The 26,751-nt window shown below is 53.1% G+C and overlaps 4 protein-coding genes across 8 annotated transcripts; 3 read left to right on the top strand and 1 right to left on the bottom strand.

Moving 5' to 3' along the window:
- Nucleotides 1-1,723: 1,723 nt before the first annotated feature.
- Nucleotides 1,724-5,547, bottom strand: C25H1orf50 (chromosome 25 C1orf50 homolog). The gene is made up of 4 exons (XM_014881779.2): nt 5,342-5,547; nt 4,445-4,531; nt 3,332-3,463; nt 1,724-2,622 (listed from the first exon to the last, which is right to left on the bottom strand). The coding sequence occupies exons 1-4, from the start codon at nt 5,498-5,500 to the stop codon at nt 2,431-2,433; spliced, it is 570 nt and encodes a 189-aa protein (XP_014737265.1). The 5' UTR covers nt 5,501-5,547; the 3' UTR covers nt 1,724-2,430.
- Nucleotides 5,548-5,624: 77 nt separating this feature from the next.
- P3H1 (prolyl 3-hydroxylase 1) lies at nt 5,625-13,087 on the top strand. Of its 2 annotated transcripts, XM_014881765.2 has the most exons (15): nt 5,625-6,179; nt 6,582-6,734; nt 6,914-7,103; nt 7,581-7,712; nt 9,067-9,206; nt 9,909-9,998; nt 10,109-10,161; nt 10,520-10,641; nt 10,809-10,936; nt 11,042-11,137; nt 11,251-11,401; nt 11,870-11,987; nt 12,176-12,251; nt 12,395-12,535; nt 12,613-13,087. In XM_014881765.2, the coding sequence occupies exons 1-15, from the start codon at nt 5,691-5,693 to the stop codon at nt 12,730-12,732; spliced, it is 2,199 nt and encodes a 732-aa protein (XP_014737251.1). In that variant the 5' UTR covers nt 5,625-5,690; the 3' UTR covers nt 12,733-13,087. The 2 variants fall into 2 exon arrangements, with proteins under 2 accessions (XP_014737251.1, XP_088034903.1); XM_088178777.1 differs by lacking the exons at nt 12,176-12,251; nt 12,395-12,535; nt 12,613-13,087 and having other exon boundaries at nt 11,802-11,940.
- A 1,285-nt stretch (nt 13,088-14,372) lies between these two features.
- CLDN19 (claudin 19) lies at nt 14,373-18,906 on the top strand. 3 transcript variants are annotated; one of them, XR_015808425.1, is made up of 5 exons: nt 14,373-14,595; nt 15,474-15,638; nt 15,861-15,948; nt 16,349-16,558; nt 18,770-18,906. XR_015808425.1 is itself a non-coding variant. In XM_014881663.2 (4 exons), exons 1-4 carry the CDS (start codon nt 14,373-14,375, stop codon nt 16,503-16,505), a joined length of 633 nt encoding a protein of 210 aa, XP_014737149.1. In that variant the 3' UTR covers nt 16,506-18,750. The 3 variants fall into 3 exon arrangements, 2 of the variants coding, with proteins under 2 accessions (XP_014737149.1, XP_088034906.1); XM_014881663.2 differs by lacking the exon at nt 18,770-18,906 and having other exon boundaries at nt 16,349-18,750; XM_088178780.1 differs by lacking the exons at nt 14,373-14,595; nt 18,770-18,906 and adding an exon at nt 14,641-15,001 and having other exon boundaries at nt 16,349-18,749.
- A 1,791-nt stretch (nt 18,907-20,697) lies between these two features.
- Nucleotides 20,698-25,137, top strand: LOC106856368 (claudin-16-like). 2 transcript variants are annotated; one of them, XM_088178779.1, is made up of 6 exons: nt 20,698-20,836; nt 22,192-22,313; nt 22,689-22,791; nt 23,748-23,912; nt 24,061-24,252; nt 24,805-25,137. In XM_088178779.1, exons 2-6 carry the CDS (start codon nt 22,200-22,202, stop codon nt 24,906-24,908), a joined length of 678 nt encoding a protein of 225 aa, XP_088034905.1. In that variant the 5' UTR covers nt 20,698-20,836; nt 22,192-22,199; the 3' UTR covers nt 24,909-25,137. The 2 variants fall into 2 exon arrangements, with proteins under 2 accessions (XP_088034905.1, XP_088034904.1); XM_088178778.1 differs by having other exon boundaries at nt 24,061-25,137.
- The last annotated feature ends 1,614 nt before the right edge of the window (nt 25,138-26,751 follow it).

Here is a 26,751-nt window from a genome sequence, read left to right as displayed (position 1 = left end):
GAGGATTTTGGAAAGATGTTGCCTTCCAAATATGCTCACTGTTGCCCTGAGCACTCACAACAGAGCAAAGGAAGAGGAATATTTTGAAAAGAATTTTCAAGATGAAATCATGAATGGATGTCAGTGTCTCACTGTCTCTTCCAGCTGATTTTGGATGAAATCCCTGCCCTGTCAAGCGCAAAGGCACCAGCTGGGTAGAGGCTCAGCCAAGTGGATGAGATCACGAACCTGGAGAAACCCTGGAGTCTCCCACAAGGCACCATCTCCTCGTTTCTCCAGAAACTCATCCTCACCACAAGCATCACAGGAGGCTCCACCTCAACCTCCTGCCACCAGCTTCATCTTTGTCTGTGTTCCAGATTATGGGTTGCTTTGTCTCTAAAGCACCTTCCAGTATTTCTGATGATGCCTCAGTTGTTTGGCTTTAATTAGATCCCAACGGCCATAAGCAATTTTGGGTGAATGGTTCCCCCTTACCACTCCCCCCGTCCTGCAGCAGCCTCATTCCCCACTTCCCACAGTGCCAAGAACACTGAGCATGACTATGGGCTCATCACCTCCATGTCCATGCCATGGTACAGATATTAATGATGGAAACAGAGAAAACCAGGGCAGGGATCCCCACTTCCCAGAGGAGCATAAATCAACACACGTAAAGATTTGGTGTTGCTGTAATTAGCACCACACAAAGCCCATGCAGTAATTAACTTTCTCCCTTTCAAGCTAAGATTTAATAGCATGCAGTAAAAGCAGTCCCAAGGCGATGAAACAAGTAGAGAAAATCCCTGTCAAATTAGACTTGATAAGGAATTAATTATAGCCTGGTCTAATACTACTACTAATAATAATAAATTGCTGTTAATATGCCCTTGTGCTCCAAGTGAGGAAAGACATTGAGAAAAATGTCCCATCTTGAATCCAAGGAGCAGGTTTCTGCCAAACAGAGGCTTAGCCATGCTGGGATGTAGGTGAGCTACTGCACTGGACAGAGCTGGGAGAAGAAAATCTGGGACAAAAAAACATCCTGGGCCGCTAGGGAGCTGCCCCAAACCTCCCAATCCTCTTCCAGAAGGAAACAGCTCTTCCCGTGAGGAATTATCACTTGACCATCTCCCAGTGCATGGGGATGAGAACAGAGGGACACTAGAGACTGGAGGCAAGGCTATGTCCTGCAAAGGGGGAATAACTCCAGCAATGGCAAAACACAGTGACAGTGCTGGTCTCCAAGGGTCTCGTTTTTGCAGATGCCCTCACAGTCGGGCTCCACCAAGAAGCACCAACTCCATCCATAGCAGAATTCAGACCCCAGGGTCAGAATTCAGCTCCTACAACTGGTCCCCAACCCTCCCATGTTGCCTGTGGAGGTGGCAAGGCCATTGTGTACATGCAATTCCTGAAGCAGCATATAAGATCACCTGTCATGTCAGGAAAGTAAGATCTAATGTTACATGCCAGGATCCAACCTGGACATCCTCTCTGTCAATAAATTCCAGCTTTGGCTCCTCACAGAAGAACAGGCAAGTTCCTGAAGAAGCCCTGTGTGGCTGGGCAGAGGGAGGATATATCCTCAGCAACTCTGATCTTTACTTTTCCCTAGTTTTCCTAAGTGGAAAAGAATGCTGGAGGTGTTCTACCAGCTCCACATGCCACTAAGTCTCCCTGGCAAAGCTAAAGGTATTTTTGCCATGCAGGAAGAACACAGAGCCTGTCTTGGTGGCACACGTGAGATTAAGGTTGATTTATTTTACTCTCCTCACTGCTCTGGCATAAAGTCATCCAGTATCCTGTCTCTACCTGGCAACTCATGCACTCAAATCCAAGGGGGAATGCATGAGGATGTGAAACACACATCATCTGAAGAGCACCTGAAGCCTGCATGGCACTTTTGAGGATGCTCCTTCCAGAGAACAGAACTTCAGGTCACTCCATGTTCCCAGCTCAGGCATTCAGACCAGCTAGGACAGAGACCAGAAGACTCCTCACAGCAGACCCTTTGCACAGGCTTTTGACCACTGTTCCCAGACCACAGAGCTCTCTAAACATGTACATTTTAATAAGGGGCAAAATCCAGCCCTGAGATCATTACCTGACACAGCACTCACAGTGAGGTACACCAGAGCCAGGCAGATAGCAGATATTATTTTACAGCATTATCACATTTGTCCCAAGCATTTCTGTTTTCTGCTCCAAGTGCTCTTGGAACTTACACCACCTGGTATCATCAGCTTCTTGCTACAGCTTGGCATAGGTCAATGAAGTAAATTATTCAATTACTAGAAAATCCAGTAAGACTGAATGCAGAATTAGTCTCCTTAAAGCACAAAGCAATCAGCATTTTTGTTTCTTGGTCTCCTTCCTTGCCCTCCCTTTGGCAGCATACAGGCACTGTGTCCCCTCACTCAGGGGCTCTGCTCAGGCAGTCCTGTGTGGTCACTTGTGTGACTTGGTCAGGCCCTGGAAGTTGGGCTCCGTGCACTGGGGCAGTGCTGCTTGCCGGTTCAGCAGCTTCTCCAGGGCAGTTATTTCAGCATCTCGTCTCTCTATGTCCTCAACTGGAGTCCAGGACATGTCATATTGGAGCTTATAGGCACCGAGATATTCATGGGGAGTGGTACCCCATTCCTAGTGGAGAAAAGAGAGATTTCATCAGTGGTCAGTTTCCCTTGGAGCCGGGCTCTGCTGTCCCTCAGCCCTACTACCTTCAAAGCAGTCCCAGCTACAAGACCATCCTATATTCTAACCTAAAAATAGAAGAGTCCAAGATCAGGACTCAGCTACCCCAACTCCAAGATCAGGTCGAGCTCCAGCACTGCTGACACAAGAAGGCTTGAGGATACAAGATCTCCCTGACCTGCCCAGACCTTTGCCCTGAAGCCTTCACCCTGCATTTAAGAAAAATGGTAGTCTGGAAGAAGGAGGCCCCCAAGACCATGCCCTCAGCTGCAGGCAAACTCAGTCCCTGGGCTGAAGTACCAGAAGAGACCATCCTGCCAGGTAGCTACACCTGGGCAGCTACACCAGGTAGCCACAACCAGGGAAGGCTCAGGTTATGTTCTTTACTTCCAGACAAAGAACTGCAGGTACCAAAAGACAAAATTCAGGTCCATGCCCCGAAGGGCTTCTTGCCATTCTCCACCAAGAGCCAGAGAACACCATAAGATGGCTCTGGCCCCGGCAGACTAACCCAGAGCAAGGGCAAACACCAAACCCGAGTAGGGACCAACGAACGCCCCACCAAATTGGTGCTTTTGCCTGAGCTCTATATGTTCCCAGGCACCAGAAATATGACTTTTTTCCCCTCCCTGCTTCTTCATGGGCTGTAACCACCCACCTTAGGAGACAGGATGGAGAAGTACCGCTGCCCACTCTCCCGCCTGTACATGTAGTAAACATTTCCTGGTTTCTTCACAAGGTTGCAGGCCACGTGGTGCAGATCAGCATCCCTGTTAGCTTCATCCAAGACCTGGAATACACAAAACATCTTAACACTTGAAATAAAATGACAACATGCTATTGCCTCTCAGCCATAGTCCAAGACACATCACTTGACCTATGGGTCATGAGGTCTTGATCTCCCTGACATACAGGAAGGAGATGCTTTCCAAAGAGATAAAGCTTTTTCCAATTCTTTCCTGTCAGTAACACCACAGAGGTGGAGATACCTCTGCATCTCACCCCAGATTCCACCACATGCTGGGCTTATTCCTCATCTCAGCACACAGCTGCTGGAGTGAGGCCTTCCTGCTGTGCCCTGCAAGGGAATGGGCAGCAAACAAAGGAGAATTCATCTCTCCAGCTCTACCACCTGACTGCTCCACTGCTCCAGCTCCACCAGTTAATGATTACATGATGTAATGGCCTCAATGGCAGTGAGCCAGTTGCAGTGACTGGCAGATCCTTCTCCACTCTGCCTCCAGATTTCACCCCTAAGGGTGAAGGCTGGATTGATGAGCACAGACAAGGCCTGCTGTGTGCTGCTGGGACCATCCTCTCCAGCAAATGAGCCAGGATAAACGGGAAAGCCAAGCTTATCATCAGGTAAGAGCTCATCTCTCCCAGGGCCTCAGGTCCAGCTAGGGCCACATCATCACTTCACCAGATCCTTCCAAGAGTACAGTGCACACACAAGTCACATGTTCCAAAACCAGAGTCATCTCTCTCTGTCCTGGCACCCGAGCTGTTTTGGACCACCTGTCCTTGCTCCCCTACTTTATTCAAAGTCCTTCCTGGTGTGCTCAGGATGCAAGGAAAGCACCAAAATCAACCCTCCCCCATCTCCCTTGACACTGGAAAATAAACCTCCTTATTTTTCCATTGAATCCTCTCTACTCAGCTCCTGGCCCCAACTCACATCTGGGCCACAGCTTTTCCCAAACACCCAGCAGTGGCGGCAGATGCTCATCTCCCCAGGCAAGGCAACGAGCCTTGGCCCATCCTCACTCACCTTCCGTGCCTGCTCCTGCAAGTGCCGGATCTGCTCAGCGATGACTGTCAGTTTGCTGCAGGCATTTGCTCGGACAAAGTCATTGGCCTGGGAGAGAAATTCAGGGCTGGTCAGGACAGGAAGAACTGCAGCCCTCGGGACTGTGCTGAGCCAGCTATGGTCAAGCTCAAGGCATCAACAGAGCTGGGGGGTGCAGGAGCTGTCCTAGCACCCCCAGGCAGGAGCAAGGACCAGCAGCTGTCTGGATAGGCTGAGGGGCGGTGGAAGAGAACAGCAGGACATACTGGGAGGCAATGGGTTGGACTGGGAGGTAGTGGGATACACAGGGAGGAGGCAGTAGGACATACACTAAGCATTTAGGTGAATTGAGAAGCTCTGGAGGACACCACTGGAGATCATCAGGATGTACTATGAGGCACTGGGGAATAGTATAACATACTGGAGCACACTGGGTGAACCAGTAGGACATATCAGGAAAAACTCGGGTGGACTAAGAGCCAGGATGGACTGGGAATCACTGAAAGCATCTGTACATGCTGATGTGAACTAAAGATAATGGAACATACTGGGAAACAGCAGGGCAGACAGGGACAGGACTTCAGTGGGATGCTCTAGGAGTCACTGTGGGGCAGCAGGGCACAGTGGGAAACACTGAAGTGCACTGGGAGGTTCTGGAAACGTAACACCGTGGGAAGTCGGGGAGATACTGGCGGGGCACTGCGAAATACTAGGAGGGGACAGTGGGAGATGGTGGGAAACATCACAGGACACACCAGGAGGCTGCCGAGGCCAGCAGAAGGTACTGGGAAGCACCAAGGCCGCCGCCAGCTGAGAAGGTCCCGGGACAGCGAGGCCGGCCCTGCCCCCGCAGCCCCGCCACTGGGACCCGGCCCTCACCTGCTGCACCTGCCGGGCCAGGGCCACTAGGTCCCCGGGGTCCCCGACGCGGCCGGCACGGCCGGCGCTACCCTCGACCAGGGCCAGCTCGGGACCTGGACCGGGACCTGGACCGGGAGCGGGACCGTCGTCCCCCGGCTCCACACCACCCTCCGCCATGGCCAGGCACGGCTCCCGCTTCCGCCCGGCGGGGAGGTTTCCGCTGAGGCGTCAGCGCGCACCGTGAGAGGTGTGGCCACGGCGGGGCTGCGCTGCCGCTGACTGCGATGGGCGGGCCGGAGGAGGCGGAGCTGCTGTCGCTCCGGTGCCCGGGGCGGGTGGTGCCGCGGCCCGTCCGGCCCGTTCGGACATGGCGCTGCCGCCGCCGTTTCTTTTGCTCTTGCTGCTGCCGGCGCTGCTGGTGGCGCTGCTGGCGCGGGCGGCCACGCCACCAGAACCGGTCTCGGTCCCGACCCTGGCACCGGGAGACCCGCCGCTGCCTGCGCAGTCCGCGGACGCGCTGTTCGCCGCCGGTGCTGAGGCGTACTCGCGGGGGGACTGGCCCGCCGTAGTGCTGCAGATGGAGCGGGCGCTGCGGGCGCGGGCCGCCGTGCGCTCCCGCCTGGTGCGGTGCCGCCTGCGCTGCGCCAACGCCACGGCGGGGTCGGCGGAGGGCATCGAGTCTCAATCCGACCCGGTGCTCCGGGACTTGTGGTTCTTTCGGACGCTGCTTCGCCGTGCCGCCTGCCTGCGGGGCTGCGGGCCCGCCGCGCCCTCCCGGTACCGCCTGAGCGAGGAGATGGACCGGGAGTTCAGCCGGCGCAGCCCCTACAACTACCTTCAGGTCGCCTATTTTAAGGTCCGGCACCGGCAGCGGGGAAGGGAAGAGGAGGGAAGGGGGTGTCCCGCTACGACGGGTTTTGGGACGGGCGGGATGCACGAAGGATCCCGGAATTAGGCGGGAGGATGGAGGGAGTGGGACCGGGTGAACCAGCCGGTGGCGATCGCGGTCCCGGGACGCCGGGAGGGTTCGATGTCTGTCCCGGTAGAGTGGGGTTGCCGTCCGGCAGTCCCGGCCTTGCCCCCCCGCCGCCCCCTTCGCGCTCTCCCCCTGCTTCGCGCTCCCCCCACCAGTGCCACGTCGGAGCTCGGCGGAGCCGCCCCTGTCACCGCCCTCCAGCCCGGCCGCCGGGATGCTCGGGCACGGGTGTCCCCTCCGCTCCGCGGGGAAGCCGCTCTGTCTCACCCCCTTCCCATTCAGATGAACCGGCCGGCGCAGGCGGCGGCAGCCGCTCACACCTTCTTCGTGGCCAACCCCGGGCATCAGGAGATGAGGCAGAACCTGGAGTACTACCAGGCCATGGTGGGAGTCCACGAGGATGACTTCACGGACCTGGAGGCCAAACCCCACCTGGTGAGACCCTCCCCTCCCAAAGCCCCTGTCTGCTGTGGAACCCAGTGTGGAAGCCAGGGCAATCACACCACAGCTGCTGGCTCAGAGAGCTCATGAGATGCCATTGTGGTGGGGATGAGGTGATCCATCATGGGAAGTGGAGCACTGAGATCCCTTTATCGTTTCTCATCCCTGCACAGAGAGAGTTTCAGCTGGGAGTCCGGTTTTACACAGAGGAGCAGCCAGCTGCTGCCATCCTGCACCTGGAGAAGGCACTGGAGGAGTATCTTGTGGCAGACACCGAGTGCCGTGCTCTCTGTGAGGGACCGTATGACTACGAGGGCTACAACTACCTGGAGTACAATGCAGACCTTTTCCAGGCTATTACAGGTGGGAGTCATGCCTTCTGTGTCCTGTCACAAGAGCTGAGTACAGTTCTCGGGGGGTTGGTTCACAAAGACCTGGGGTGGGAGTAGGGGGTCCCTGAAGAGTGGAAACCCCATCCTAGCTTTCACTATGGAAGGTATGGCCAGTAAGTGGCAGGAGGTGTTTACCTGCACTTAGCACTAGGGCCGATGCCCAGGAATCCTCCACATTCCAGAGGAATATGGAAAGAGAGAAGAGAGACCAGTAGCAGGGTCACCAGGATCTGGTGGGAGCTTGAGGATGGCTACTCTGTCCTGAGAGAGCACCACAACCCCACAACTGATCAACTCAGAGGTGGACAACCTCCATCCCTCAGGGTTTTCCACTATCAAAAAGCTTGCAACAGCCCCAGTATGAGCAGGAGGTTGGACACTCCTCAGGGGTCTTGCCCAGCAGCCCATGGGTGACCGTGAGTAGTGACATGGAGTTTTTCTCCTCCAGATCACTCCATGCAGGTGCTAAGCTGCAAGCAGGGCTGTGTCACAGAGCTGGCCTCACAGCCTGGCCTCGAGAAGCCTCTGGAGGATTTCCTGCCCTCACACTTCAACTACCTGCAGTTTGCCTACTACAACAGTAAGCAACTCCTCACCCCTTTCTCTGTGTCAGCACTGGGCACTCAACTCTGCATGGGCTGAAATCGTGGATCCTCAGAGTGGTTTGGGTGGGGAAAGGACCTTCAAAAATAACTTCATCAGTCTAATCGAAGATGAAGGGACATCTAGCACTGGTCACTCAGATCTCCCAGAGCCCCATCCAGCCCAGTCATTAACACTCTGGGCAGTCTCTGCCAGGGCCTCACCACTCTCATCAGAGAAAATTCCCTCCTTATGGCCAACCTAATGCTGTCCTTCTTCAGTTTAAGACAATTCCCTTTGTCCTGTCACTATAAACCTTGATAAAGAGTTGTCTTTATCTCTTTTGTGGCCACTCTTGGTATGGGAAGGCCATAAGATTTCTCAGGAGCCTTCTCATGTCCAGGTTCAACAAGTCCAATTCTCTCAGCCTTTCTTCACAGAGGGGCTCCAGTCCTCTGACCATTTTTGTGGCCTCCTCTGGACCCTCTCTAATGAGTCCATATCCTTATGCTGGGGAGCCCAGAGGTGGAGGCAGCACTGGTGAGATACAAGTGGCATCTCACCAGAGTGGAGCAGGGGGGCAGAATCCCTCCCTTACCTGTTGCCCATGCTTTAGAAAAGTATAAAATGTTTCTGTGTGAATTTCTTCAAAAGGAGGGAAAAATATGAACTCCCAAGAGGATGGAAATCCTCAAGAAGAGAGAGCTGTGAGGGGACCTCATCAATGTTTGTCAGTATCTGCAGGGAAGTGCTGGAGGATGGAGTCAGGCTCTGCTCTGTGGTGCTGAGCAATAGGACAAGAGGCAGACACTGATGCCTGGGAAGTTCCACCTGGATATGAAGAAGTGTGCAGTGACTGAGCACTGAAGAGATTGTCCAGAGTGGGTGTTGGATCTCTCTCACTGGGGATATTCCAGACAATCTGGACACAATCCTGTGCCATGTGCTCTTGAGCAGAGGTTGGACCAGACGACCCATTGTGATCTCTTCCAAGCTGACTCATTCTGTGATTGTGTGATTCTGTGAAAGGCCACATGAAACTGCAGGTTTGCCAGTAAATGGTTGGTTCTGGCTACTTCTAAATAGGCTTTGTTATGTTTTCCAAGTGAGAAAAGTAGCTGAGCTGTACAAGTACCCCTGATTTCAGTTATGATGGTTTCTGGAGACAGGAGAGCACCACAGTCTGAATTTTGCCTTTGTGGCAGCAGTTATCCTTGCTGCAGGGGATCTGCCCTGCTCATGACACTGTTTGGAACACAAGGACTATGTCTCTCATCTCTCCTCCATACCTGTCTTCGTTGTGCCTCCAGTGTCCTTGGACATGCCGTTAACAGCCCCATTTCTCATTGCAGATGGGAATTATGAAAAAGCCATTGAATGCGCCAAAACCTATTTGCTCTTCTTCCCACATGATGAGGTGATGAACCAAAATTTGGCCTATTACACTGCTGTCCTGGGAGAAAACCTGGCTAGACCCATCCAACCACGAGAGGTGAGCAATCAGGTGGGATGAATGATTGCAGGGACATCTCCTCTCCTCACTAGGGACCTTTGCAGAAGTTGCAGGGTCTCCTCCATGGCAGCTACTGAAGGTGGACAGGAATGGGTGGATTTAAGGCTGGACAAGCTGGAAAATAGCTGAAAAGCTGAAAAAAACATCACTAGCAAAATGTCTTAGGCCAAGTGAAGCTGGATGACTGGCACACATGGACCCATTCCTGAGAGAGGGGGCTGTGAGAGGCAGGTGACAATCTTTTATGAGGATTCGAGCCCACCTCTGTTGCACTTTTCCACAACTGAAGTGAAATTGCTTAAAAAGGAGAAGATTTGGCTTCAAAACAGCTAGATTTGGATGACCAGGTCCTGCCTGGGAGGTGATAGGCATGGATGGGAGTCTCTGCCCCACACCAGTTGGAGTAGGGGAAGGGAAGCTGCTCCTAAAGAGCCTCCTGCAGAAGGGACACACATGTGCCTCTACTCAACTGTCATCTCCCTAGGGCTTGTCCACAGGGAAGTTCAGACAGGATGGGGAAAGCCACTTTCTTACCAGCTGCCAGATGGAGCAGGAAACCAGGCTGTGGGTCTGCAGCAAGGACTACAGAAATGGTGTAAACCTGCACCTTCCTGCCCACACTTGGGGTCTTTCAGAACCCTCCTGCTGTACCTCACCCTGTCCCTCTGCCCCTTGCCACAGGAGATCCAGGTATATCACCAGCGGAGTCTGATGGAGAAGGAGCTGCTCTTCTTCAGCTACGACGTCTTTGGCATCCCTTTTGTGGACCCGGTGCGTGGTGTGAGACCAGGGGGATGCAGTGGCCAGGTGGAATGCAGATGAGGGGTCTGTGACCTGGCCGGATCCTTGTCCAGCTGCTGATGTTATTCTTCTGGCTGCAGGACACATGGACACCTGAAGAGGTGATACCAAAAAGACTGCGAGAGAAACAGAAGTGAGTGCTGTCCCCAGCCCAGCTCACCCAATGGGGGTCTGACAGGACAAACCCTTCTTCCTCTGTGGGCTTTGGGCCAAAGGCCCATAGAGCTTCTGCCAGGGGAACTTTTGCTGTTGGGACTGGAAGAGTCTGCTGGAGGGCAGAACTTTACTTCCCATCAGCCTATGGGATGATGGGACATGTAGATCACCCCAAGCACCTCAGAGTGAGGGATGCATTGGGGTGACTCTCTCCAATCTAGGTGCCAGCTTTGTTACTGGCACCTGAGACAATTTGTCCTACCCTTGTCATAGTGGCCCTCATTTCTGATGTGGGGACAGTGGGGTGGTGGTGCTGATGGCTGCTGCATGCCCAGGGTGGAGCGGGAGACAGCAGCACGCATCTCTGAGGAAATCGGCAACCTCATGAAGGAGATCGAGACACTGGTGGAGGAGAAGGCCAAAGAGTCTGCCGACATGAGCAAGTTCATCCGAGAAGGTGAAGAAGGCCAGGAGGGGACGTGAGATAGTGACCCCTGCTGCCAGCTCACGGTCCCTCCACGCATGGGTGGCAGCAGGAGCAGGTGGCAGGACCACAGCTTCCCCCAGCCACGCCAGAGTTGGTGGCATCTATCCCCATGTCCACCAATCCCATTTGTGCCACAGGTGGCCCTCTGGTGTACAAAGGAGCCAGCGTCACCATGAACTCCAAGGCCCTGAATGGCTCCCAGCGTGTCGTGGTGGATGGAGTCCTTTCTGCTGAGGAATGTAAAGAACTGCAGAGACTCACTAATGTGAGTGCAAGGACGGGTGGAGCAGGCAGGGATGGGTAGAGGATGCTGAGGGGTCCCATCCTGCAGCTCAGACATCAGACCAGTAACTCTAATCGGGTTTTGCAGGCGGCTGCCTCGGCTGGAGATGGCTATCGGGGGAAGACCTCTCCTCACACTCCCAGTGAGACCTTCTATGGCGTGACTGTCCTCAAGGCCCTCAAGGTTGGGGTGGCTGTGTGGAGAAACAGGCTGTGGGGACAAGGGAGGGTAGTTTCGGGGCAGGTGGTTGCCCAGCTGGGCTGGGGCTGAGCCCCTGCCCTGTCTGTCCTCCACAGCTGGGCCAGGAGGGCAAGGTGCCCCTGCACAGTGCCTACTTGTACTACAACGTGACAGAGAAGGTGCGGCACATGATGGAGTCCTACTTCCGCCTGGAGGTGCCTCTCCACTTCTCCTACTCCCACCTAGTGTGTCGCACAGCCATCGATGGTGAGTGTGGCTCAGAGAGGCAAGTCTTGTCCCTTCTGCATCTCCTCTAACTGCTGCAGTGGTCTGGTCTTGGACCTTTCTTTGGAGACCTCCTTGCTCCTCCTTAACCCACTCCTCTTCCCAGGAGTGTGTGGGAAGCTTGTCCCTGAGCCCAGTTTGGGAAGATAAGCAGCAGCTCTGCTGGTTGCCTCTAACAGGGTAGATGGCTTCATGCCATACAGGATTTCATCACTCTGAGGCATTTTGGGATGGGTGCTGAGAGAGGCTGTGTCTGGAGGGCCATGGAGATACCATGGGACAATTCAACAGTGTTTTATGCCACCTAAATGGCCATGCACAGTCCACACTCCAGCAAGTGGAAGTGCTTTAGGCTACACATGACTTTCTTGTCATCTCCAAGCACAGGATAATTGGGGATGGACCCTGTTCTTGCACAGAGGAGTCCTGACATGCCCTGTTCTACCCTAGAGAAGCAAGAAGGTCGGAGTGACAACAGCCACGAGGTGCATGTGGACAACTGCATTCTCAATGCAGAGGCACTGGTGTGTGTGAAGGAACCCCCAGCCTACACTTTCCGGGATTACAGGTACTGGTGGTGGCTGTTAGCTGCAGCTTCCCCACCTAAGAGTACCATGATTTGGTGGCACCTGGGTTGGGAGGAGCAAGGTGGGAGGACACCAAACCTGGACTTTCCTGCCTCTGGCTCTTGCCATGGTGCTGGAGAGCTCTGGTGATAGTTGCTTATCACCTCCACTTGTCCCCTGCTTCCTTTAGTGCAATCCTCTACCTCAATGGGGACTTTGAAGGAGGAGCTTTCTACTTCACCGAGCTGGATGCCAAAACTGAGACCGTGAGTAGCTCAGCTCCAAGGATCCATGTGCAGCACCAAACCCAGCTCCTGCCTGTTGGCCCTGTCCCTTGGGAACATCCCTTGATCCACTGCAAAAGATGAATTTGGGTTGAAGGGTGACTGAGGTCTCCCACCCTTGACAGGCAGAGGTCCAGCCGCAGTGTGGCCGTGCCGTGGGCTTCTCGTCTGGCTCAGAGAACCCCCATGGGGTGAAGGCTGTAACCAAGGGTCAGCGCTGCGCCATTGCCCTCTGGTTCACCCTGGACCCTCGGCACAGCGAGCGGGTAAGCTCCCTCCCTGCAGCATTTAGGGGTTTGGGGTGGGACCATGGCTGTGCTTACCACTATGGCTCTGCCCACAGGAGCGTGTGCAGGCAGATGACCTGGTGAAGATGCTTTTCAGCATGGAAGAGGGGGATTTGGAACCAGCGCTGGAGAAGGAATCACCAGGTGCCATTGTGGTGGGGAAGGATGAGCTGTGACATCCTACGGGGACCAGGATGTCTCTGTTGGGACTAGTCATGTCAGCATTGTGGCTTCAGGCTGCAGAGCCATAAGGGTGACTGACACGTAGGACCCCCTCTGCTCCCAACCCAGTTGGAATGAGGCTGTGGGGAATGCCGTGTACTACCCTTGAAGCATCCATCATCCCTCTGCAGAGCTGCGCTGGGGTGTGTGATGGAGGCTCAGGGGTGGGTGACATGGGGACAGGGGAGGGATGCTGTGTTAGGGGTGGGGCCCTGGAGCCAACGGGTGCAGATTTGTGCCTTTCCTGAACTTGCAGCTATTTAAGTGCCTTCTGCAGAAAATGGGTGAATAAAGATATTTTTTTCCTAAGCTGTTGCTTTCTGAGTAGGGACTGAAGGCAGGTGCCACCCTTTGGCTGTCCTAAGTGTTGGGGTGCAACCTTCCCTCCTGGCAAATACCTACCCAAGAGTATTGTAGCCCTGTAGCCTTACAAAGGTGTTTGGGGAGACAAGGTGCCCCATGGGCAGTAGGAGCAATGCAATCTCCAGCTGAGCATCCCCTGGACCCTGCTCCCATAGCGTGGGAAGGAACCCACCATTCCAGGGAGGAGGGAACTGTCCTTGAACAAGAAGGACATTGAGCACCCTGGCAGCCCCGGACAGGGCATTGAATTGTTCCCGAAGATGTCTGACCATTACCATAACCATCCCGGGAATGTGGGCAAATAAATCCTGCCCCCGTGTGCAGCCACCCAGCAGCCCCATCCCACTTGCAGGGCCATTCAGCATTGGGGTGGACAAGGGGGATCTGGATTTCTCCAGGATGAACATAGGGTCCCAGTGGAGGCTGCCCACCATCCGAGCATCCACCCCCAGCTGCCTGAGCGCGTGAGCAGACTGCTGATGAGGCCATGGCGGTTAACCATTGCCAGGTCCTGGGGCTGCAATGGGCTTGGTGTCACCAGGGTGGTGACACGTGTTCCCCACACCCCCTGTCCCTCTCCTGCAGGCGTACACCCCTGACAATGGCTTCTCTTGTTGGTGCCATGGTGTGCCTGAATTCCCTCACGCAATGAGCCCCGCTCCCTGTTGAATTCCTGGAGCGACCCTGGGGGCTCCCAGCCCAGGGCAGGGGTCCAGGATGGCAACTTCCCACACACTGCGGGGTGTTGGGGAGCCCCATTTTACATTATCCCTCCACTGTCGTTTGAGGGGTTCCCGTCTCCCTCAAGACCTAAATCTCTCCTGTAGGACCTAAATCCCCTCCATGCCCCAAATCTTTCCCCTAAAACCACATTCTTCTCTCTAGGACTCAAATCCCTTGACTCCAGCCCCAATACTCGAATCTCTCCCCCTCAGACCTAACGCTCTTCCCTGGGCCCCAATGCCCCCGCTCCAGGCTCCTAATTCCCACCTCCCGGTACCCAATTCCCCCTCGTCCCCAACTCTCCCACTCGAGACTCAAATCCCCCCTCTCAGGACCTGAATCTCTCCCTTCACCTCAACTCCTCCCCCGGCATTGCTCCCGCCCCGCCGGCCCGTCTTTCCCCTCAGAGTCCCCCCTCCGGCCTTTCCCTCCCCTCACGGCCCCTTCCCTCCCCTCAGGCGGGGCGGGCCGGGCCGGGCGCGGCGGGCTCGGGGCGGCGGCGGTGGCGATGGGCGGTGGGGCTCGGGAGCTGGCCGGGTACCTGGCGGCGCTGGCCGGGTGGGTGGCAGCGCTGGCGGCCGCCGTGCTGCCGCAGTGGAGGCAGAGCTCGTACGCCGGGGACGCCATCATCACGGCCGTGGGGCTCCACGAAGGACTGTGGATGAGCTGCGCTGCCCAGAGCACCGGGCAGGTGCAGTGCCGCCTGCACGACTCGCTGCTGTCCCTCGAAGGTGGGTACGGGATGAGCCCCGCTTCCTTTCCTGGGTGCAGTCTCCCCTCCCCGTCTCCGCCTTGGGTCTGAGCTCCGCTGAGATCTTCAGCTGCTTGCTCCTCTGTAGGTCTGAGCCCCGCTGTGGGTTTGACCCTCCCGTTTATGGCTCTGAGCCCCTCTCTGTGTTTGAACCCACCTGTATGGGTTTGAACACACATCTCCAACAGGTCTGTACCCTCTTCGGTTCTGGATGCCCCCTTTCCCTGTGCATCTGAGCTCCCCTGGCCCTTGCTGGAGCTTGAGTCACCTTCAGGTCCAAGTCCTTCTTGCCCGCACCCCTCAGGGTCTGAACCCCTCAGAAGGGTCTGAGTCCACTTATCGACTGAATGGAGCCTCGATGTATGTCCAAGCTTCCCGCTCCATCTGTGAGTCTTGTGCCCCAACCTCCCCATCCCAGGACTGAGCCTCTCTTGTCCCTGTGGGTTTGAGCCCCTTTGTGTAGCTGGGGGCACTCCTGGCCCCAGCAGGTTTGAGCTCCAATTTGGGCATCACATATAGATACCAGCAGTGCCCCATGGGGACATCAAAACCCCCACTCCATGACTGTGCATCACCCTTTTGGCATTTGGTGACTGTGGTGCTGCTCCAGGCAAGGTATTTCCCAGCCCAGCCCAGTCATGACCAAGATGAGGGTGGCAGGGAGGCAGGTCAAGGAAGCAATGAGCTGAGCTGAGATCTCCATATCTACCAAGTGGGGAGGATATGACATGGGAGCTACACAGCAAGGACAGGGTTAAGGACAGGTCTATCACCAGCGTGGAACACAGTGACCTTGTTTCCAGTGCCTGGCTGTGGCCAAAGGCACCTGCTGGGAGCAGTTTTTCTTCCCCCTTGCAGTTCACATCCAGACATGCCGGGCTCTCATGGTCATTTCTCTCCTCCTGGGCTTCTTTGGCATCATCGTGAGCGTGGTGGGCATGAAATGCACTAAAGTTGGGGAGGAGGATCCTGTCACCAAGAGCCGCATAGCTGTTGCTGGAGGTGTCCTCTTCATTCTCTCTGGTAAGGCAGCTCTAGCCTTTGTACATCACTGGTGCAGGAATCCTCAAACACCTTTTGACACTGATAGAGGAAGGGGAGAAGTTTGGTGAGGGCTGGATGTCACTAACAATCAAACAGTGGAGCAGCTAGACAACGTTCTCACTGCAGGGGCTTTGGATTAGGTGATCTTTAAAGGTCCCTTCCAACCCAAAACATTCTGTGATTCCGTGATTCTGTGCCCAGGTCTGTGCACACTGGCTGCCGTGTCGTTGTATGCAACACAGGTGACCTATGAGTTCTTCAGAGAGAGCACCATCCCCATCAACGCTAGGTAAGAGCCTGGCTCAGGAGGTGCCCTTCTGAATCCTGCCTTGTCCCTGCACTTTCCATTGAACCTTCCCTTGCTGGTTTTGGGCCAATGTGCCCCACAGGTGGGACCTCTGCCAGCCCTTGCTGCCACCTTGCAGAAGATGAAAAAGCTTTAGTTGTTAGCAGCTGGGACAGAGTAGTGGTGAACACGTAGAATTTCAGCCCACGGGAGGATCAAAAGATGGGGACACATGGGAGCTGGATACAGCAACAGGAAAGATGGGGATGGAGAGGGAAGAACCAAAATCTGCCTTGGCATCATTGATCACCTCATCAGGGCTTCAAGCATCCTATTGCCTATCTCAGTTTGCACCTCTGCCTCTCTGCCCCTCCCTGATGCTCCCTCACCCCTCTCACCACAGGTACGAATTCGGTTCTGCTCTCTTCGTGGGCTGGGGGGCCTCCAGCCTCTCCATGTTGGGAGGGTCCCTCCTGTGCTGCTCCTGCCCTGCCAAGGAGCGCCGAGGACAGCAGTACCATCGGCAGTCTCAGCCCTCCACGGCCCGGGAGTATGTGTGAGCCCTAACCCTGCACTCCTGCTGCCCAGTGCCTCCCTTCCCTCCCAAAAACAGGCAAGACCCTGGTGCTCCCACCCTGCCTGAACCCTGAATGCCCCATGAGACCTTTCTCCTCCCTATCTCGAGGTTTCAGCACCGTTTTCAGTGCCAGCCTCTAAACAGAACTTTTAAGTGTCACACCTCCCATATCCATCACGGCATGTTCTCCTCAGCTGCGTGGGGTGGCACCCCCAGCCCAGCACTGTGGCCAGGCCATGTCTGTCTGTCTGTCTGTCTGTCTGTCACAGGGATGCTGTGGGGGCGATGCAGGGAGCCTGGTGCCTGTGCCACAGGGGCACAGAGCCAATCCCACGGGGGTGTGCTGCACAAAAGTGCTTTGTACCATGGCCACCCCTCTCCCACATCCTGTTTTCGGGGGCAAGCAGGGAGGAAAGCCAGTGCTTGGTTTTCCTGGGATGATGTTTTCACTTCTAACAGCACCAGCCCAACTCAGGGTTCAAGCATACCCTTGGCAGAGGGATCCTTTCAGGGTGCAGCATTCCCCTGCCTTATTGCTGCCAGGAAGCAGCACTTTTAAAATTATTATTAATTATTATTGATTCCTGCCTGAAGGCCGGTTGCTCCAGCTGAGCTCTGCCAGCCCAAACCTGCCTTGGTCTTGTTCCTGTCCAGGACCAGGCTGTGCCTTGTTAAACAAGAATAAATGGGTTTGGGCAAATTAAAGCAGCTAAAAGGGGCTCTGAACACAAAGGATTTGTTTTTAGTTTTGATGCCCAACACAACTATTTTGAGTGGCAGGTGGACAGAGCCCTGAATTTTAGTGCCTCCCTGCTGGGTCCAAATCCCTCTTCCCCACCAGGATCCCCTAGAGCGGGCAGTGAAGGTTCCAAACACAACCTGCTAATTGCCTCCACTACTTTGTACCTTTATTCCACTGCTACTAATTGTTTTGCAACTGCCAAAGTTCAAATTTCATCTGTAAATCCTCCAAACTCCCTGTACTCCATCCCTCCAGCCCTGCTGCAGGTGTTGTGCCAACCAACCCACAGGGAAGGACACTGGAAATTATCCAAACAACTTTATTATCTATTTTTTTGCTATTTTATTTTTAAACTCAAATATGAAGAAAGAGCTGATTTTTAAAATTTTGTTTTGCTCTATTTTATTTTACTTTATTTTATTTTCTATTTCTCTGTTTTATTTGGTTCTATTTTATTTTAGCCTCTTTTATTTTACTCTATTTTCTCCATTTTATTTTCTTTCTCTCTATTTTATTTCCTTTCCCTCTATTTGATGTTATGCCCATGCCCAGGTCTGGGTCCCTGGCTGTGCTGGAGGAGAAGCAATGCTATTTTTTCCCCAGGGGAAAAATCTCTTTCTCCCTGGCATTAACTGCCTTTTTCTCTTTTAAATTGCAGCCCCCCTGTAAAACTGTGTCCTGCACCCTCAGGGGAGAGCAGTGCTTGTAGGCTGGCATCACCCATCAGGTGCTGAACCCAGATTTTGGGGTTCCCCTCGAAAAACACCAGCCAAAGCCACTGCAGTGGGGATTGAAAAGGAACCTTGTGCTTTAAAACAAACAAAAACAACAACAATCAAAACCAACTATAAGGGCTTTTTTATATTTCAGTGTAAAGAAGCTTTTATTTTATTAATATAAATTCCATTAACTTTTCTATGGGATGCATAGCCTTGGAAATGGGACAGGTGGGGATTTTTAAATGCTTTTTTTTTTTTCTTTCTTTTTTGCTTTTTGTACTAAAAATTGTGACTCGGTGGTATTAAAATATTTTCAATTATGGGCATCTTTCTGGAACTGTCTCTTTGATCTCCCCTCACTCCCCATCTGGACCAGTCCCCTCCAGTGCTGGTTCAGAGCCACTTGTGCAGTGTGGCAGGAGCCTCTCCCCATCCTCAATAGTTCTTGCCCTCTTGGCTGAATATATTGTGTCTTTTGCCATGTGTTGCTCTCAAAGGTGGGGATGTGGCCTTACAAATTTTTTAAGGTTAAATCCCTGGGAATCCAGCTTGGCTCCTCCACAAGTCTCTTCCCAAGGCTGAAATGCCACCAGCATCTTCCACTTATGGGCCTTCTTATGAACCCTCATAGCTAAAGTCTCCCTATTTTCTCCCATTTCCCATGAATGCAGAGCTGACTTGTGTCTAATTGGGTATTTGCTAGTTTAAAATGATTTTTAGTCCCCTAGGCAGGGACATGACCCTTGCTGGGCATGTTTTTCTTCAGAGATCATGTTTTCCATCTAGGTATTTGCATGGCTGCTGTGTTGTTTTAGCATCCTCGTCCTGCCCCCTGCACCTGCTCCAGAAACACATCCCATCCCACCTCAGACCCAGGGATCTGCTGTCCTTGGTGGTTGCTGTGACATCTGCAAGTGTCACCTGAAGGCTTCCTGGGGATGGACATCCAGGCCAGAAGCACATCAAAGAGGGGGATCTGCCTTTGTTCACAGCATAGGCAGACTAAAATAGTTTCCCCCTTCCAACACACATCTTTTGGTCATTAAAGCAGTTTAATGAGCAGTACTGAGGTTTTGGGTCATACCTCTTGCTTTCAGCCAAATCCCTGGGAAATAACAGTCATTTTTAAATAGGCAGAAATGAGGGAAAAGGGAAAATGACCCCCACTCAAAGGCATGCAGAAAGGCTTTTCTCACACCTTTGAGACGTGGGTGTTTGAATTTGGTGGTGTTTTTAATAATTCTTATTTACTGTCCTGCCCCTACAGCATCTACCAAGTCCTCTCTAGTTCTCTGAGATGATCCCATCTAAGAAAACATCTTTCTTCTTTTTCCCTTCCAGCCACAGCAGTTTTTTTAGTACAATATTTGCTAAAGTTCAAGGTTTGGGTCTTGCCAGCACTTCTTTAACACATGGTTTGGACAAACCTTATGGTACCCAAAATCTGATTTTCACTGTCATTAACCCAGGAAAGGAGCTTAATCATTTGACTACTGCTAGTTCTGCTCCTCTTCCTGCCTCTTTTCACCCCCAAAAAGGTTTCAGTTGGAGACTGACAAGGCAGATTAGTTTGATATATCATAAACTGAGTGTTTAGACGAGCAGAAAATATAAATGCACCAATTTTATTGTTGCCAAGACCATGGAGGTACAGTTTTGTATCACTTGAAGTCACACTTGTGTTTCGTGTTTCATGTTTCATAGGTGTCCAAGAACCATAAATTCCTGAGCGTAAAGGTTGGAAAATGAAGGTTCACAAACCCTTCTGAACATTTTTGGCCCTAATTCACTGCTACATTCCAAAGCATTAGACCTGCCATGTGCCAGGATTCTGGGAAAATAGGATAACTCAAAGTCCCAGGAATCTCACATATCAGGCACCTGGGCGTCACTGCAGGGCTGAAGGGTTTGCCAAGATTGGTGTTTTGCCAAAATGCCCACAGCAAATTCTGCACAGGATTACCTAGAGGGAAAAAAACCAAAAACTACAACAAAAAACAAACCCACCCTAAAAACCCAAGCACACCTCAACAATGACCCACAAAATGGAAGTATGAGTGTTTCCTATGGCTCTGAGAGATGAGGGTGAGCAGTGGCAGAGCCATGAGGCACAGCTAAGCCCAGGGATGCTCAGAGGATGCTGTAACACAGATCCTGTGTAATGCCCAAAGAGTAGGGGACTGGAGAACAAAGCTGAAGTTTTTAGGGCAGCTGCAAGTGCCAGACAGGGTCACAGGCACCTCCTCGGGGCTGACCAGACATGGTACCTGAGCCATTGCCACTGCAGTGGTTTTCACTTGTTTTCTGCTTAATGGGGAAAAAAGAAAGGTCTTAATTACCAGCCAAAGAGGTTCATTATCACCCTGGCATCCAACTCCTTTCTTTGGCCCCTTCCAACCCTCTGAACTCTGGTACCACTCCTGAACCTTAGGCCACTCCAGTGTCTTAGGCCACTCATTCTTAGGCAGTAATTGAAAGGTCTAATTAAAAAACAGGGATTATTTGTCGAGGACACATAGTCCCCCACCCGGGGAGAGTTCCCAGCAGGTTTCCACCACTTTTCCCATGTGACATTTTTGGGGAGGCTCCATTCCCAGCCTATGACTGCTCTAACTGCAGGGATGCCCATCGTGTCTCAGAGCACAAAGCCCAGCTGACGTAGCTTGGACAAACCTTAAATAGCTCAGTGCAAGCTCCAGCTGGTGCTCAGTATCCCTGACTCCATTACATGAGTCAGGATCCAATCCCAACAGCACTTAAAAGCCTTCCAGACCTACATCCCTATCCCAAATCATCAGCAACAAAGAGATTCTGTCATCATCCCACTGCAACAAGGATGAGCCTGCGGTGAAGGTAATGCTCCCCATGAACCCCTTTGATTATCAACAAGGTTTAGAGCTGATCTTTCCCAGCATTAAGAATTTCTTTCTCTTCCTTTTTTTTCTTGCTTATATAACTGAAGTGGCTGAACAGATTTTTTTCAAAGACTCCAAAAAAGCTGGGGTCTAGCAGAAACAAATCAGGTTCTGGGGAGTTAGCTCAGAAGGGAGCCTGGGGAATTTTTAAAAATTATTGTAAATTGGGGTATGAGAGACTGCCCACTTGGAGTGAAGCTGATGGAAATGCTCAGAGATGATGGGAGAGTGATGCTTCTACTCCCAGTGACATCCCAAGAGGGGATATGGGGGAACATGGGGCACACTAGGTGTGGGGACCACGACCCTCCTTCCCACCTCTACCCCACAGGGAGCCATGCCAGGGTGGGCAGCCTCTGGCTGGAGGTACTAAACTTGGTGATGATGAGCTATCATCTCATGGTAATTAACCCAGGTAGCTCAAACTCATCTGGACACATTTGTATGAACCCCTGTCCAAAGGGCTACTGCAGTGATTGCAACCTCAGGCAGTAAAATACTTGGTATTTTGGGTTGCAAAGCTTGACAAAGGGATTCCTGCCCAGGGTTTGCAGACACAATGTCCCCTTCTCATACCTTGGGGACATTGGGCACAGCTCCCCTCTCTGCGGAGTCCCTTCATCTAGTATGGAAAACATCCATCTGGGATGGAAAACAAATGGTGCCATCCCTTCTGCTCTGTGGAAAGCCTTGGCAGCTCCTCAGGGCACCCACATCATGCCCCAGCCTTTTCCCCTTGGAATGGGGGATATGTCTTTGGGCTTGTGCTTAAGATTAGGACACCTTCATGGAACATTTGCTTGTGCTCCAACCTGGACATTCAACACCTCATAGCTTTTCTTGGAGTTGAAAACAAAAGCAAGAAAGGGCAGAGGATGTACCCACCAAGTCATATGGCAGGGATGGAGGTCTCTAGAGGTTTTCTGGAGACATGCTTAGGTCTCAGGGTTTTGTAGCAGTAGTTATTTGACAGTGGTTTCCAGCAGCTCTTGATTCCCAAAGGGCAAGTACTGATGGTTGGCAGCTTCTGTTTGGAAGAGAGGGAACCAATGTGGGAATGTCTTCACTACAAAATTACTGTGTCTAAAAGCTCTCTCTGCATGTAAACCTGGTGGCCCAACCTTGGCTGAGGATATTAGAGCATTCTGTCAGCAAATGAGCACTGCGAGACAGGACCCAGATGACTCCTACTGACCCAGAGGATGCCTGGCCTTGGTGGCACTTTGTCCTTGGAAGATTGGGTGTCTGGAATTAGCCAGAGCAGAGTTGGTGAACATCTCTGTGCCCTTGCAGGTCACCCCATGAGTGCAGCCCTGCAGGTGACAGCATTCGGGCTCGCTCTTCTCTCTACACTCTTCCTACTCCTGGCCACGTGCACGGACTGCTGGATGGTCAATGCTGATGACAGCTTGGAGGTGAGCAGAGAAATCACCTGGAAGGTGAGCAGAGTAGTGCCCTTAAGATGAGCACAGCAACCATCATCCTCAAGGTGAGCAGGTGAGAGCAAGGTGAGTGCCTTGCCATCCATGAGGCTGCACCGTGTCTCCACAGGCTTGGAAAAGGGACATGGTGGGACAAGCCCACTGCTTTGTGAGTTGAAGCATTAGACAATTATAGACATAGAGGGATGGAGCAGGAGGAAACAAAGAGCAGGTATGGGCAGGGAGTCACCAGGACATGTCCAGGTGCAGTGGTGGGAGTCCGAAATCTGCCCTGCTGGGCTGGGAGATCCATGGGAAGCTGGGGAGACTCTGGTGCTTTTTGCATGAGTGCCTTTGTCCTGCTTGCAGGTAAGTCACAAATGCCGGGGCCTTTGGAGAGAGTGTGTCACCAACATGCAGGATGGGGTCAGGACCTGTGACCAGTATGACTCCATTCTGGCTGACCACCCAGGTGAGATGACCTGGCCTGGAGGCATTTATTGAGTTCACAGCTCAGAGTCTTCTTGAAAGGGAAGTGGGACAGTGATTTTCATTGCACCAAGCTGCCCTTTGTCAGTCAGCCACACCAGCCTAGGGCTCTCTTGGTCTCTTGCCCCAGTAGCCTGGCCTTGGCAGCAGCTCGGGGTTCAGTCAGACCTGCCATGGGGTCATCAGGCAGGAAAGAGGCTGTGAAGCTGTGCCACCTCGTGACAAACATGTTCTGGCATGTAGAGCCCAGGACTTGCAACCCACCATGCTTCAGGCAGAGCAAGGACCATTCCCACTGGCCAAGGACTCATGCCCACAGCTCAGGGACAGTCACATCAGGGTAGGGACATTTCTTCTGACCTGCACAGGGCACATCAAGCCCTGCAGAGGGAACCTTTGTGTTGGGTCGTGACATGGAACAACACAGATTCAGGCAGTGGAGAAGGAAAGTAGTTGGTATGAACTAAGGGGGGCTGCCACCTTGCTCTGGGGAGAATGGAGCTTTGCAGGGCACAGTCCCATCACAGCTGGTGATGTGATCCATGCCAGCTCTTGTTTTTCACTGATATATTGACATTTGCTGTTCAAAACACCAGCTACACAACTTGGAGGAAAAAACAGTGTGGACAGCAGTGTCTTCTGCTCAAGAATGGCTTGAGCAGGCGATCACATACCAGGTGCTGATGGGTATACCTTGAGTTGTTTGGTTTCTTGAGCTGGTCTAGTCATGGGTTTAAGTCCTCATTCAGTTTGTGATGAGCTTGTTGAGCACCTTCCCTTGGCCCATGGGAGGGATGGAATTGGTGGATTCCAATGTGATGGCCACTGGTGAGCTGGGTCACTCTAAAAAGAACATTGGCAGGAATCTGCAGTGGAGAGACCTGTTCCTCTGATTATTCCTCATTCCCATTTCTGTTTTTTTTTATGTTTCCTGCCCAGTGAAGATCGTGGTGACACGGACCCTGATGATCACAGCAGATCTCCTGGCTGGCCTGGCTTTGGCTACACTGATCCTTGGGCTCGACTGCATCACATTCTTCAAGGAAGATCCTCGTGTCAAACTGAAGATGTGCTATGGAGCTGGAGCCATGCTCGGCGCTGGGAGTGCGTGGCTGGGAGAGCTCGGGAGCAGACAGACCTCGTGTCCCCAGGGAGCTGGGGAGCATGCTGGGAGCCAGCAGCACCCCCTCAGAGGGGCTTGGGGAGCATGGGGGGATGTATGGTTCTTTTTAACAAGCCCCATTCCTCCTAGGCATCCTAGGGCTCACAGGCTCTGTGTGGTATGCAGTGGACGTCTACGTGGAGAGGGCCATGCTGGTGTCACACAATGTATTCCTGGGAGTCCACTATGACTTTGGGTGGTCGTGCTGGCTGGGAATGGCTGGCTCCACTGGCTGCTTTGTGGCATCTGTCCTGCTGACCTGCTGCCTCCATGCCTGCACAGGTCAGTCTGTCTCATTCCACCCCATCCTATCTCAAGTAGCTTTTTGCCCTGCAGGGAGAAGGGGTGAAGGACCAGCTCAGGAGGCTCAGGGGCTTCTTGCAGGGTCCAGACTAACCAAGGGGGACCCCTTTGTGCCCAGGCTTGGCTGGGGAGGTTACACAAGGCAGAACAGGGCTGAGTCAGTCATAAACCCTAAAAGGGCATGAAGAGGGTGCAGGTTTCCATGCACATCTGTGGGCCCCCAGGTCCTGGTGAAGGTGTGCTGATGTTTACTCAAAGCAGGGCTGTGCTGGAGCTGAACCCCTGTCCTCAGCCAAAGCCTGAGCCAGTGGCTGCAGGGATGTGCTGGTTGACAAACAGCCCCACCCCCAGGGACATGGGGCAGGTGATGCCTCCCCAGACATCATCTCCATCCTTATGCCTGGGCCCACAGGAGGGAAGTTAACCCTGCTGGCTGTCCGAGTTCATTTCTACTGCTGTGTCCCCAGGCTGTGGCAGTCCCAAATCACCCTGTAACTGCCAGCCATGACAACCCCAACTCTTTCCTGCCAGCCCCCAGCAGCCGCTGTCAACCCCAGAGGCATCCCCAGCCCCAGGGCCGAACAGGCACCCGAACAGGCACCAGCAAGATGTATGCCATGGATTCCTGTGTGTGATGGCCAGCAGCACCTCCTGCACCCGAGATGGGACATCTCCCTGCCAGTCTGACCCCATTAAAGCACTAGCACCTGTACTGAGACATTTCTGCAGCTGCTTCCAGGCTCTGACACAGCCAACTGGCTGCTGAAAGTGAGGGTACTGCAGCAGTCAGCCAGGGAAGGGTTTTTCCCCACTTCCAGCCAGGTTTCATGAAAATAAATCCCAGAAAGTGTTGCTTGAAGAAAAGATGCCTCTGTTCCCTGGGAAAGCTGTCAGGGCACTGAGGGCAGAGTCACTTCTCTGACGTTGCTCAGCCCAAGCTTTGGGGGAATTCAGTGGGAAGTCTTTTCTGCACGGAGCAGCACTGACTCCATGTGGCTGGTAGCCTTGGTTCCTCCCACACCAGCCCCACTGGAAACAAAGGGCGGTACAAGGCTTGTGCTCAAAAACTGGGTAAAACCAGGAGTCTGGAACACTTAGTTACCAATGTTTTCATGGGGATCATGAAGGAACACCAAAACCATACACACCAGACACAAGGAGGTGAGTCAGTCTGAAGCCTGATGGAGATGCTCTTCCTGCAGAGTGGGATTTTTAAGTACACAGAGAATGTGAATTCTGTTTTCAAAGTGAATTATCTTTCAGCACTTAGGTAAACTATTATGAAAACAAATCAGAACCTGAAACCACCACTATCTCAATCTCCACCACCCTCAATTACTGAATGCTGGTTTGGGCCTCGTTCCCTTACCTCTCACCCCAAGCTAAGCACACAGGCACCATCTCAGCACAGGGAAACCAAGCAGAAGCTCCCCAGTACTGTGACCCTGAGAGGCAGAAGGTGGAGCTCCAGGCCCAAGCAGATGGTGCTGCTATCAGTACCCAGAACAGACAGGTGTGAAGACTGCAGTCCCACTCCTGCAGCCCAGCCAGCCTGAGCCCCTGAGTGCAAAACCTAGAGGAGCTGTAAGGGTCCTCTTGAGCCATCTGCCCCCTCACACGAAGCCAAAAGGCAGCAAAGCTGTTGTTTATTGTAGGTTCTCACACTTCTGCCAGCCAGAATGTCCAGGGCAAATCTGTCCCTGTCATGAGCAACACCCCAGGGACCTGGGGAAGGAGAAAATCCACACTGAATGACAGAAAGGAGCAGAGAGGAGATTTTGCTGTCAAACAGCAGCGTCTGGAGGGCAGGATGGTCACAGAGGGCACAGCCAGGGGATGGGCAGGTGGGAGCATTAGAAGGTGCTTGGAGAGAGCAAAGCCTGGAGACACCTGGGGTGATTGGGACACTGGAGCCCACAGGAAAATTATTAAGAGCACAGAGCTCACTGGTATGTAGAAAGGTCCCAAAAGCTTGGGGCCCATTGGACAGCCACCCTCACCTGCAGCTGCTCTGCAGTGGCTCTAAGGGATATTGTCAGAGCTTGGCACAGCTGGGCACAAACGTGAGCCCCATGAGGGAGCAGCCCCCACTCACCAGGTTCTTACCTTGGCACTGGGGTGCAGCCAAAGCCAGTTTTGGCAAAAGGCACAGCTCTGTCTCCATGCTTCTGCACCTCTGGGGAACAGCTGGCTCTGCAGTGCACTCATGAGCAATTGTGCTATAGCACAGCCCCAATGACAAGTTTGGGATTTTTTGGAATCTAGAACCTGGCACAGGTTCCCCAGAGCAGCTGTGGCTGCCCCATCCCTGGAAATGTTCAGGCCAGCTTGGACAAGTCCTGGAGCAACCTGGGATAGTGGAAGGTGTCCCTGCCCCACTGACAGGGTATGGGATGAGGGGAGTTTTAAGGTTCCTCCAACCCAAACCAATGTGGGATTCTACCCTTTTCGCAGCAGGGTTTCTCCTGGCTTTTTTAA

The sequence above is a fragment of the Sturnus vulgaris genome, chromosome 25 (genome assembly GCF_052056855.1).
Source record: "Sturnus vulgaris isolate bStuVul1 chromosome 25, bStuVul1.hap1, whole genome shotgun sequence".
NCBI classification, from domain to species: domain Eukaryota; kingdom Metazoa; phylum Chordata; class Aves; order Passeriformes; family Sturnidae; genus Sturnus; species Sturnus vulgaris.
This window is presented reverse-complemented; position numbering and strand designations above follow the sequence as displayed.